General features: G+C 35.5%; 1 protein-coding gene across 4 annotated transcripts in view; it reads left to right on the top strand.

Annotated features, from left to right (window-relative positions):
• The window catches only part of ZBBX (zinc finger B-box domain containing), a 121,496-nt gene extending 116,209 nt beyond the window's left edge, over positions 1-5,287 (top strand). For all 4 annotated transcript variants that reach the window (XM_039480267.2, XM_003924972.4, XM_010335699.3 and 1 more), the window contains 2 exons: positions 1,654-1,792; positions 4,015-5,287. In XM_039480267.2, coding sequence (XP_039336201.2) covers positions 1,654-1,792; positions 4,015-4,141 — 266 coding nt within the window. In that variant the 3' untranslated portion in view covers positions 4,142-5,287. The remainder of the gene's footprint in view (positions 1-1,653; positions 1,793-4,014) is intronic.
• The last annotated feature ends 8,683 nt before the right edge of the window (positions 5,288-13,970 follow it).

Here is a 13,970-nt window from a genome sequence, read left to right as displayed (position 1 = left end):
GTATTCCATTTCATTAGGGGGTGTAAAGGCACCTTGGGTCATCTTTTACCTTATGGAGAAATAGGAGAGAAGATAATAGCTTAAAGCTAAAGAATTAGATTCTGGAACAGAGTGATTTACAACATTGGTAAGCTAACAGATACCAGTTTTAGTTCCAGCTCTTCCACTACATGGCCATATGACTTACAACAAGTTATTATTCTCCAAGGGCCCCTAATTCCCTGATCTCTAAGTGAAGATGGAAGTAATTCGAAGGTTTAAAAAATTTTAACTCAAAAATCTTTTGTCTTTTTCAAAATTAATCTTGTTAAAGCCCCTATATTTAAACTAGATTAGGTAATGTGCTGATTGCTGAGGATATGGTGGGAGCAGAAACCAAATCCTTAGCTTACTGAATGTACCCATGCATCATGATTTCAAAGTCACTGGGCTATTTTAGGGACACTTCCATGTGTAAATTTATTGAGTTATATCTTTCAGTGAAAATAATCTGATTTACTCTCAGTAGGAAAATCTCTATTTGCTGAAATGTATCAGGCTGATGCTAACCACCAAAGGAAAGTAAAAGTCCACTGTAGAATATGTGTATGTTGATGTTTGGTTCTTCTGACCGGGAGGATGTTTATTTGGACCTTTCATAAAAGTAAAGGGAAGAATAGCAACTGCTAATTTTGACGGTTTTAAAAGTCATCATAGTGTATGTATAAGTTAGATGGCTCATTACAACTTCATGAATGAAAAAAGAAGGCATTATAGCCTTTCTAACATATGATGATATTTAATTACATACTTAAATTTTTGGTAGTTTATATGAAGATATATTTGCCTAAAGATTTCATTTAACTTGCACTATTTATCCTTAGCTAGGCTAAATCATAAGCCAGCTTCATGAAAAGAAAAATTTAAGGCTTCTCTCCTTTATTTTTTTATTTTTTAATTTTTTTTGAGACGGAGTTTTGCTCTTGTTACCCAGGCTGGAGTGCAATGGCGCGATCTTGGCTCACCGCAACCTCCGCCTCCTGGGTTCAGGCAATCCTCCTGCCTCAGCCTCCTGAGTAGCTGGGATTACAGGCACGTGCCACCATGCCCAGCTATTTTTTTGTATTTTTAGTAGAGACGGGGTTTCACCATGTTGACCAGGATGGTCTCGATCTAATATGAACAGTTATTATCTACTCAAACAAAGGAAGGAAGTCAAAAAAGAAAGAGCACCTTTGCCAAAGCTAACCTTTCCCTTAGACTGTGTGGGAGTAAAGCTTTTATTTCTTATAAGAAAAAAGATAATAAAGTATCCAACAGGTTCAGGAGCTGGAAATTATTCTAGCTTTAAAGGGGGTCACTTGATTTTTTTTTTCATAATTTTATGAGGTCTCAGGACATTTGACATGTAAATATAATGTATATTTAATATAAGTATATTATAATGTATATTTAACAATCAATATGATAAAAAGGAGTTGGTACTCATGCACCAATTTGGAATCTCAAATCAAACTTACCCCACAAACATTAGAAAATTGAGAAATAATTAAAAATCTGTGCTGACCCTTTTGTACTGCCCATAGTTTACTCTGGGTAAACATTCAGCACCATATGCTGTATATTTGTTTCTTGAATTTACGTTTTCACAACACATGAAATAAAATATTTCAGATACTTCAGAAAAGCTTCACAGCTTACCTTCAGAAGAGTTACCAGCCTTCAGCAGCCAATCACTGAATATAAGTCAGACTTCCACAGATTTCCTTAAGACCTCACATGTGAAGGGTCCCTGTGGAGTTGAAGAATTGAAGTAAGTTAAGCCTGTGGTTTATATATTAATATAGTATGCAGTAAAAATTTTGACAAGCTCCAACTAGTTATCTTTATTAAATATAGGAAGATTGTCCTCATATGTGTACTTTATATGACGATTCTTTATAAAATGTTTGGGTCCTTTGCTGATCTATTATCAAGATTTAGTAAAAGGCTTATGAAGTTGTTACTTTAAGGTAAGATCATTCCCTACTGCATAAAATGTATTATAAAAATGAAAAGATAGTTGGAATGTAATAATCCTTCAGCATTTTTATTATATTGAAAAACAATTGCCTTACTTAAATTAATTAACCTAATAAATTTCAATGCTTTGTATTAATAGAATCCTACCCAATGTGAATAAGGTTTTTAGGCTGAAATCGTTCCTTTCTTGAAATCAAGTCTAGATAATTAACAATAACATATTTTAATTTGTATCACATTATTCTTTTCTCACATAAAATATATTTGGGGATGTTTAAATCAGTTCATAAAGAATGTAGGTCATACTAGTAAAGTCTCAAAAAAAGCAGTCTATTGTGTCAGTTTATTATTGACACACTGCAGTTCCTTGAAGGAGTAGGATTCCTTCTAGAAAGACTAAAAAAAGCATAAAATAAGTTATTGGTATTATAAATTTCTTTGATTGAAATTTAATTGAAATCTAATATTGCAATAAAAAGGGAATCAAGAGTTTCTTATTCTTTCTGGAGGAGTAAAGCATTGAGCTATTGTTCTTGGTTTTTGCATTTCTTTCTCTTCTTTAAAAAAAATTTAAGACAGGGTCTCCACATGTTGCTTAGGCAGATCTCAGACTCCTGGGCTCAAGTTATCCTCCTGCTTCAGCCACTCAAGTAGCTGGGACTACTCAGGCCACTACACTCAGCCTAGATTTTTGAATTTCTATTATCACTTAACTTTTTTTTTAAAGGATCTATATAAGATTGATATTTTTTCCCTTAGAAAAATCATTAAAACAAACTAAACCTACAAATATTCTCATCATTTATAAGACAAATGACATTCAATACTAAAAATATAAGGGGACCTTACAAACAGAATAAAGTACATTTTTTAAAAATTATAGATCTATAAGCTAGACACAGTCACTAGCTCTTCTTTTCTTGGACCATTGAAAATTTTAATCACAATGAGATTTTTATTGTTCCACAGACCATAGTTTATGAGCTGCTCATTTAGCCTGTGTTAAGCATAAAAAATAATCCAAAAAGGCCAGGTGAGGTGGTTCATGCCTGTAAGGCCAGCACTTTGGGAGGCCAATGCGGGCTGATTGCCTTAGCTGAGTAGTTCGAAACCAGCCTGGGCAACATGGCAAAAAGCTGTCTCTACTAAAAATACAAAAAATTAGCCAGGCGTGGTGGCAGGTTGCCTGTAATCCCAGCTACTCAGGAGGCGAAGCCGGAGAATCGCTTAAATGCAGGAGGCAGAGGTTGCAGCGAGCCGAGATCACGCCACTGCACTCCAGCCTGGATTACAGAGTGAGACTCTGTCTCAAAATAATAATAATAATAATCCAATGAACAGTTATATCCATCACAGAGCAAAGTATTTTATATTATTTAGCAGAATAATTAGACTGAGACTCTAGATTATTTAAGACAAAAAAAAAATCTGAATTATGTAGGCTTTTATCTGTTCCCCATCCTACCTCTGTTCCCAAACCTTAGACACTCAGGTATTAGAGCTTCCATCAGTGCCCCTACTGCCACCAATAAAATGCATCAAAATAAAATAACAAATAAATGCTGTCATTAATTTTTACTTTGGCATATCTTGACTATCTACATAGTCCTAATTTACAGTACACAGAAGAGGTGATTCATCTGGCAGTCTATTCACTGGGATTCTATTAAACAGCCAGTGTGATGATGAATGTTCTTAATGATGACCCTGAGGCTCTGCAAGTTTCTAAAGTGCCTCTGAATCATCAATGAAAGAAACAATCAGAGACCATAAAGTCTCTCCTTGGTTCCACTGTGGCTTTATTTCTTGGGAGAGGGAGAATGATGAGAATTTCTCATTAAAAGGAGGCTGGGTATATTGGGCACACTGAAAATTATGGCCCCAGTCTGATACAGCCTCCTCACATCTGCCTGCCTCCAGCAACTCCAACGTATGTAGTATTGATCGGAAGATAGATGAAGAGTTGAAACCTGGTTCTGTATATTGTGTATTGATCTTGTTATGTATTTTCAGCTCTTCTGGAAGAGATACCAAAATTCAGTCTTTGCTGTCACTTTCTGAGAGCAGTACAGATGAGAAGGAGGAAGATTTTCTCAACAAACAACATGTCATCACACTACCATCGTCAAAGAGTACTTAATGATTATTAGTTCATTACTTTTGCCATTTTGTACTCAAAGTGAAGCAAACAACTAAGGAAAGTAACCAAGTGATTACCTGTCCAAATGCTGGAGATTTTGATTATTAATGTCTTTGATGTTTCAAGGCTGCAAACTAATAAAAGTAAAATTATAAGTTTAAGGGCTTATTTTCTCAATGATATATTGTATGTCAAACACTAATCTATATTGCAGATATTAGTGAAATATGGTGAATTTGAAGAAATAACTGTTATAACTGTATCTATAAAACCTACTATAAGACAAAATGTGATTATACTTAAAGTAACATTTCATTGTTCAATTGTATTTTAGATAGTTATGCCATCAACAAGAGTTGTTGCATTTGACAGCCAAGTCACATAAATCAATATTATCAATTGAACCAATAATTACCCTGTTTATTTTCTGGTTTTTGATGTTTATAGAAGTTCTGGTATCTTCAAAAGTTTGCAATGAAAGAAAAAAAGAGGACCAAAAAATCAAATGGATGTAAAACCTTTCATACTCTGCTTTAGCAAAGCACAGTAAAGACCCCCAAGCATCTTTATTAAAAAGGTCAATGTAGTGATTAATTTTATGTGAAACCATGACTGGCCTACAGTACCCAAATGGTATGGGTTGGCTGTGTCCCCACCCAAATTTCATCTTGAATTGTAGCTCCCATCATCCCTAGGTGTCCTGGCAGGGACCTAGTAGGAGATAGTGATTGACTCATAGGGGCAGTTACCCCCATGCTGCTTTTCTTGTGACAGTGAGTTCTCATGTGACCTGATGGTTTTATAAAGGGCTTTCCCTGCTTTTGCTCAGCACTTCTCTTTGCTGCTGCCATGTGAAGAAGAATGTGTTTGCTTCCTCTTTTACCATGATTTCCTGATTCCTCCCCAGCCATACTGAACTATGAGTCAATTAAACTTCTTTCCTTTATAAATTTCCCAGTCTTGAATATGTCTTTATTAGCAGCATGAGAACAGACTAAGACACCAGATACTTCGTCAAACCTTATAATTGATCCATGAATAATGGAGGTACCATGCCTCTGCCCAGTCAAAAATCTATATATTACTTTTTACTCCCCCAGAATGTAACTAATAGCCTATGGTTGACTGGAAGCCTTACCTACAATATAAATAGTCAATTAACACATATTTTGTATGTTATATATGTATTATATACTGCATTCTTACAATAAATTTGAAGAAAATGTTACTAAGAAAATTATAAGGAAGAGAAAATATATTTAATATTCATTAAGTAGAAATAGATCATTATAAAATCTTCATCCTTGTCTTCATATTGAACAGGCTGAGAAGGGGGATAAAAAAAGAGGATATGAGCTTTGTGTCTCGAGGTGACAGAAGCAGAAGAAAATTCATGTAGAAGTGGGCCCACAGTTCAAACCTGTTTTTCAAGGGTCAATTATATTCTAGATGTTTCTATGAGAGCTTAAATCAGTACACATTGAGTAAAGCAGATTAGATTACATAACGTAGGTGGGCCTCATCCAATCAGTTTAAAGGCCTTAAGAAAAATATAATAGCAAAGACCTGGAACCAACCCAAATGCTCATCAGTGATAGACTGGACAAAGAAAATGTGGCACATATATAGTGTGGAATACTACACAGCCATAAAAAATGATGAGTTTGTGTCCTTTATAGGGACTTGGATGAATCTGGAAACCATCATTCTCAGCAAACTGACACAAGAACAGAAAACCAAACACCGCATGTTCTCACTCATAGGCGGGTGTTGAACAATGAGAACATGTGGACTCAGGGAGAGGAGCATCACACACTGGGGGCAGTTGTGGGGGGGTAGGGGAGGGACAGCAGGAGTTGGGAAGGTTGGGGAGGGATAACATGGGGAGAAATGCCAAATATAGTATGCAACTACACAATAACCCTGCATGACATGCACATGTACCCCAGAACCTAAAGTAAAATAAAAAAAATAAAAAAGAAAGAAAAAGAAAATAGCTGAAGTCCTCTGAGGTAGAGGGAATTCTTTCTTCAGACTGACTTCAGGCTTGAGCTGTAGTTTCATGTCTTTCCTGGGTCTCCAGCCTGCAGGCCAGCCCTGTGAGTTTTGGACTTGCTAGTCCCACAATTGCATGAAACAATTCTTTAAAATCTCTCTTTTTTAATAGACAGATCAACTGATAGACAGGTAGATAGATACACAGATAGATAGAGATACAGATTTAGATATGTGTAGACACACAGGTCTTATTTGTTCTGTTTCCTGGAGAACCCTAATACAACCAGTTTGAAGGACTGTTGTGACAGTCAAAAGGAAGAAGACAAGGGTAAGTATTTTGCTAGTGTTGAGTAGTTGTAGATTTTGGGATTGGTGGGAGTCCAGGGTTATTTTATAATCTTATAACTCAAGGCTTAAGAAACAGGAGAAAATATGGGATGATAATTTTGTGGTCTTCACTTTGTGACATTTTAGGACAGTTACCCTTACGGAGTTTGTTGACTTATCAGAAAAATATCCCTGAAAGTTGGTCATGCCCTGACAACAGTGTAGCCATGACTTGAGACTCAAATTCTTTTGTCTTCTCTGTGATTCTGGGTAGTAACTTCTTATACAAGACTGATAATTGTTTAGTGTTAATTTATCTTTGATACTTTTTCCATGGCATTAATAAACTATACTGAATTTGCATGCATCATCTACAGATAGGATGGAAAATTATGATGAAGAGACCTATAGCCATTTCCTTATCTTTTAATATAAAATGCCTTCTATTTAAATTGACGAACAAAAGTGGACAAAAAGCAATCAAGAAAACATGTAATATCATCAGAATAAAATGTTGCCAAAGAAATATCTTTTAAAAGAGTGTGACTCCGGCCGGGTGCAGTGGCTCAAGCTTGTAATCCCAGCACTTTGGGAGGCCGAGGCGGGTGGATCACGAGGTCGAGAGATCGAGACCATCCTGGTCAACATGGTGAAACCCCGTCTCTACTAAAGATACAAAAAATTAGCTGGGCATGGTGGCACGTGCCTGTAATCCCAGCTACTCAGGAGGCTGAGGCAGGAGAATTGCCTGAACCCAGGAGGCGGAGGTTGCGGTAAGCCGAGATCGCGCCATTGCACTCCAGCCTGGGTAACAAGAGCAAAACTCCATCTCAAAAAAAAAAAAAAAAAAAAAAAAAGAGTGTGACTCCTCCGCAATTTTTACTGCCCTCTTAACATATCGTCTGTCACAACACCATAGACAGAAAACAGTGAGTCACCAAGGAATCTTCATCATTTATGTCCAAAGCTTTTTTGGCATCTTGTACTGACACTGTTGGCTTTCTGAATTTTAGTATCTATAGTTAAAATGAGGATTACTGTTCATCTTTTAACAAAGAAAAAATGTACATATATTAGCATATCTACTCAGGTTTAATGTTTCATGACTCTTTCTACCTTTCTTTGCTCTAGGACATGCTATAACAAATGTTTCTACATCAGAAGTGAAAAGACGAAGATGAAGAAACAAATTGTTTCTTTGGCTGTGATTTGTACCAGTACTTCTCTAAGATAAAGGGAAAAGTAGTATTGTCCTATTCTTGTTAGGGAAAGATTGGACCACTACAATTCCCTCTTGTGTCTTTAGGCATAACTTGAGTCTTTTGTGAACTAACTCAGAAGATCATTTTATATGATGCCATTACCTTTTAAAATATAAGCATTTTGAAAGAATAAGCTGATAATTAATTGTCATCAGTGCATCTCTAGCCAAATTTGAGATATGAAGCATAGTTATTTGACTTCCAATATGACATTGAAGTGAAACATGAGGGTCCTTTGTGGCAGGATAGGCCAGACCTCCTTCTGTCTTTATTTGCTTCCAATAACCACACATTTAGAAAGTTATTTAATTCCATTGCCATTAGTCTAATGAGGAAATAAAAACTAAATAAAATTAGAGCCTTTGCCTGAAGCAGCTTCAATGTGTTCTCTCATTTTAAAGCTCATGCTTAAAATGGCTGCTATAGGCCTGGTTCTAACTATAGAACTGAGAGAGTTACAGATATTCCACAAGAACCTCAACCATATTACCAATGGTGTGCCTTTAGCAACTGTTGGAGAAATGACCACATGATTTTACATGCTTGTTGAAATTTGTAGTTTACACACATACTTATCTAGTGCTCTAACAGCCATATGAAATTCTATAATTTTACAGCTCTAGACATGCACATGCTTGAGACACATTGACATTAAATTTTACTTAATAGTTTAAATTTGTTTGATATCCATTGAACTAATTTGTATCTAGTGCACACTGAGTATGTCACACAACACAGGCCAGTGGTGTCTGTTACCTTTAAGATCACTTAATGCTGGGTGTTATTTGTGAGGTGCACAGAAAATATTTCTTGAAAAAAAATAAACATTATGAAATAGCCTCTCAGCTATTTTAAATAATATCTTGATTCAGAAAAAAAGCAGTTCTCTCTGTCCCTTTATTCAGTTTTTGAAAAGATCTTGAGCAATGCTCATCTTATTCTAGCTTTGGCACATGCTATTTCTCATCCCTTAAGTCTCAAAATGTATCTTCTCAAACAGGATTTATCTAATCTCTATTCAAATAAATTCCTTTTGTCCCTTTTTCCTTATTCTTTTTCATTGCATCCTGCTTTTTTGCTTCATAAAACTTATAATTATTGACATACAAATGCGATTTTGGAAGGCATATCTCTCAACTAGACTATACATTTCAACAGAGTATAGATCATGTTCATTTTGTTTGCCACCAAACACTTAGCCTACAGGAGATGCCTTGCTCAGAATGGGAGGTCATTGGTGAGTGAATGGATAAATATGTGAATGTGCAGGATCCCATTTAGAAGCCCTATCAGTCCCTACATTTTCCCAAAGGAAGATGATATTTGTAATGAGAAGAACAAAGGGTATATAATCAAGTTATCAGATTATACTACTTACTAACTGGCAAATGACTAATTTGAATGTATTTCTTAATTATAAAATGAAGAAAAAGATACTGACTTTCCTTAGCTCAAGGGAACGTTGTGAAAATCAAATAAAGTAATGAATGCAAAAACACTTTGCAACTGGAAAGTGCTTTGCTATGCTTATTATCATCACTTTTTATGAAGTTTATGCTATAATCTTTGAATATACAGACAAGCTAATGTTGGAGAGATAAATGAATTTAGGGGCAGTTTGACATAGGTGATCTACAAAAATCATTCAGTATCAAAAGTAGAGAACACTTGCAGTGAGATGGATAATTAAATTGAATGATGTAAAAAGCTGGTGTTTACGTTAAAAGCTAGATATATAAATTAATTTATTAAAAATCTTTCTGAAATATTGTGCCATATGTTTACAGCTTTATTCTATTCTGTATAATGCAAAGCTCTTTTAAATGTTAACAGTTTACCAGCATTTTATGAACACCTTGTGCATCATACTTTCAGAGAGGAGAAATTTTAAAAACGTACTATTTATGCCTCCTCAAATGTGTTTTTATAGGATATTCTGTTTCATTATAATTTTCTCCCCTGGTTATTTATTACTAGCCACATTTGCATGAAAACAATGTTTATTTCCTCAGAGTTCATCTGTGCCTGTAGTTTATCCCCTACCTAAAGTCATAATTCTTTGTTAGTGACACCATGATTGTTTGTTGGGTAAATGATTATGATGTTGCAAACAGGATTATGACTTTAGCTAGGGAATAACCAGCAGGCATAGATGAACTTGAAGGAAATAAAGATCCTCCTGTTTTAATGCAAATGTCTACTATAGTTAAGCAAAAGGAGATGATATTTTTAATGTTCTCCATAAGGTGACAGTTATGTTTAAAATGAAAAGAATTAGTTGATTGATGGAGTATATAGTAACAGTTATCTGAAAAGACTATCTATATGCTCTTATCTCTGCCAGAAGGAATCAATACGTGTATTGCTTTTTATTCAGAATTATATATATATATATATATATATATATATATATATATATATATTCACATTTTTATCCAGAAAAAAATAAACATATGCATTTTCTAGATACAAATGATTTTAAAGATTTCTAAGAGGAAAATAGACTTCATCCATATTTTACAATTAATTAAACCTTATATACTTGATATAAGCACGAAAGAAGTCATTTAGGGTAAACTATTAAATAATTTCACATTTTTTTTACACAGTCAAATTTTTATAGGATAACATTTTGCTGTTCACTCTAATGACAAGTGTTCCTAAGCAGCTTTTGGAGGTACAGGCAGGAAATGAGCAGATGCACATTTTATTTTTAAAATATTTATTACATTTACTTTCTCCTCTAACCTTCTCTGTCACAGCCTATAAGAATACCTTATAGGTTATGCTATTGGATAAGTTAGGATATGTTTTAATTTTATATTCCAAGAAATGCTAAATAGCAGTGAAATTTAAAATGTATATTTATTTGGTAAGAAAATTAAGTCTGATAGTAGATAGTCACAGACTACTAAGGCAACTACATTTCAATCTTCAAGATCACTAATTGTAAATTTCTTTGTAATTTTTTAGCCATCACAATGAGTTCCAGGCATCAAGAAGGAGGAAGTGGGAAGAGTAAAATGAGTATCTCCTAGATGAGGTAGCTTTCTTTAAACAACACTTCTTGCATCTTATTGGCTAGAATTTAGCCATGTCAAGATGCAAGGGAATTTGACAATGTGGTTGATTAAGTGGGCACATTGGTTCTCAGAATAAATTTGGGGTTGTAGTCCTAGAAAAGATGAGGAAGGTGGATAGTGAAGGCAACTGGTATTTGTGTCACAGTCTCTACTGTTATCCTTCTTACTGATCAATAGCTACTTGTTTTCAGTATACATGAATTTTACAGTTAATGTGGTTTGAGATATGCAGTAAAACCAATTCTTCTGATATTTAAATTATTCACATTTAGGAGACACTATTATGCTTAAATCGCTCAGTTTCTTATATAATCAATTCCCCTTTTTTAGTCTTTTTATGTCTTTACAAAGGCATCTTTCAGTTTTACAAACAGAGACCTCATCATTATTCAGCTTCAAGTTTTCACCTTAGGACTTCTTGAAACACATTCCACAACTCTTTAAAGTTCAGTCTTTGGGCTACTGCCCAAATCCAATCTGCTTTTGCAAAGACTTTCAATGCACTGTGTAAAAAAATGCTATGATACAACATGTTTGTTTTGAATGAGTGTTCCAATATTAGGATATTTTGAAACCTGTGCTGGAAATTTTCACAAGTATACATAGAGAACAAATATAAAATGATACGTTTTAATAGTATGAGTTTATATTTTAACTCAAATATGTTAAATTTGAGTACAGTAGAGCCAGGAATTACAGATGGTCTCAGAGATAAAGCCTCACGATTTTGTTCCCATAAACCAGCATTTAAATCTTTTAAACTCCATGTGTAAAATGAGAGATTAATTGCTTTCCAACTGAACTCTAGGGACACTTAGGATTTCCTGATTAGGGAAAGGAGTACGAAGGAAGACTGAATTGCTGGACAAAAGCATGAATGCCTGGATATATTTTATATAAAGGGATTCTTTACAGGACAGAAGAAAGAATTCTACCATAACATTTTGAGATTTGTGGCCTAAAGCCCTAGAAAGTTTCTGGGCCCCGTTCTGAGGCTGATATTCTGGAATTTATGTTGTCACAGAATTGTTGAGATATGTGATTGGATATACATCCTTTTTTAAAATTGTACTTTAGGTTCTGGGGTACATGTGCAGATTATGCAGGACTGTTGGATAGGTACATACATGGCAAGGTGGTTTGCTGCCTTCCTCCATCACCTGTATCTGGTATTTCTCTATATGTTATCCCTACCCCCACACACCACCCACTGTCCCTCTTCTAGTGGCCCCCAACTGACCGCAGTGTGTGATGCTCCCCTCTCTGTGTCCACGTGTTCTAATTGTTCAACACCCGTCTATGAGTGATACCATGCAGTGTTTGATTTTCTGTTCTTGTGTCAGTTTGCTGAGGATGATGGTTTGCAGATTCATCCATGTCCCTATGAAGGACACGACATCTTTTTGCTACAAAACCAGACTCCAGAGAGTCATACAGAGAAGATAACCTCTTCACAATTCATTGAAACCTTTCCAAGAAATAACCCAAATTTAGACAGCTGTCTATATTTCTAAGTGACTTCTATTTAGATATTTGTTTCTTCAAGTACAGATACTCACTCAAGATACTTAAAGGGGGGTTATTGTAGTGAGAAATAAAATTGTATAGAAATCTCAGAAGAGAAACCATGGAAGAGCTGGCCTCGAGGGGAAATAAGGGTTTCTGGGACCTGGGGCAGCTCTCCTCAAGGATGGCCATTGAAGATCATGGGTGCTTTTCTGAGCTCACTGGCTCTCTGCCTGGCTTTTAATGCTCATTTCTACCTTTTGCTCATTCCTGAGCCACTCATCTGGATTTGAACCTTCAGTTATCTGACTCTAACTCACAGCCTTTTTCTCAGCTTTACTCTGACAGATGTTTAAGTCTCCTGAGTTTGTTTTTTAATTCTGTAACTCTAGAACCTGGCCTGTTCTAGTTCATGTTTTTGAGACAGGCAACATGGTCGTCTAAGGAGGGCCCAGAGTTGGTTCAGTCCAGATAATTGTTGCCAGACCGTGGTGAGAGAAGGGGAAGGGAGAAGGATGGGTAATTTATGTTATTAAAACATGGCCTCAGCAAGCCAAGGGTTATGACTTAAGGCAGTTTTTTGAAAGTGCAGTGGGTCTGCTGTGCCATAGCTTCCTCTGAAAGATTCTCAGAGAAGGGACTCAAAGGGAGGTTTATAGGGCCTAGTTCTAAGTATTAGGGTGAATGTGAAAAAAGGAACCTTAAGGAAGAAGAGTATTAAAGCCTCTCATTTTATTAAAGGGAAAAGGTGACAATTCAGGATCACTCTAGGTACATGGTAACCATTCAGGTAATACCTCTAGTCCCAAACCAGCATCTACTTAACAGGTAGTGCTCTTAGGAGACCACTTCAAGGTCATTCTTTTTCATGCAATTTGGGTGTAATTCTCACTTTATCCTCAAAGAGCTGTTGGTGGACACGAGCAGCCTGGAGCTTTATTTTGACTTTGTTCTCTAAGTTGTTATCATAGACACTTCTTAATTTCCCAGGACTTGTCTATTTGACAGGCTTTGAAGAGAAATTTTATGCCTAATTCCCCTCTAAGCAAAGCATTCTATGAGAGTCCCAAGAGACTTCCAAAAGTGGCATTACAGATGTGGCAGGTGCTTTTTCTCGGCTTGTCTGATATCCAGGGCCAGATGATTCTGATGGGAGCTCAAGTCTGTCTCATACAAATTTCCCTTTATTGGCTCTTGAAATGGACCCATTTTCTTCTTTATGGAGGAGGAACTAAATCCAACAGATGCTTGTGATTAAAATAAGAGATAATGATAATAGAACTTTTACCAAGAATGTGCCTCTTCCTGCTGTCAGATACATGCCAAGGTGAAAACGAGCCATTTATCTGCAAATAACATTGCACTGGGAGTAAATGTTTTATTTTCCTAGTTGGAAACAACTATTCTTTGACAGCATTGCTCTCCTCTTAAGATTTTAGGTTTACTATAATGTCATTAAAAACACATTTACCTGGTATTAGTGAAACACAGTTCATTGCACTGTTATGTAAAAGACAGTTTTGACAGAAAGTTAATAAAAAAGCAGTCTCAATTTAATTTTTCATATTTCTAAAAAATATGTACCATCTTTTCATGAATTAAAATATCTTATTCACTAAAACTTCTTTGAGTAAATGGAATTTTATTTTCTTT

This window comes from Saimiri boliviensis, chromosome 9, assembly GCF_048565385.1.
Source record: "Saimiri boliviensis isolate mSaiBol1 chromosome 9, mSaiBol1.pri, whole genome shotgun sequence".
Classification (NCBI taxonomy): domain Eukaryota; kingdom Metazoa; phylum Chordata; class Mammalia; order Primates; family Cebidae; genus Saimiri; species Saimiri boliviensis.
The sequence above is the reverse complement of the archived record's forward strand: the minus strand, read 5'-3'. Positions and strand labels throughout refer to the sequence as shown.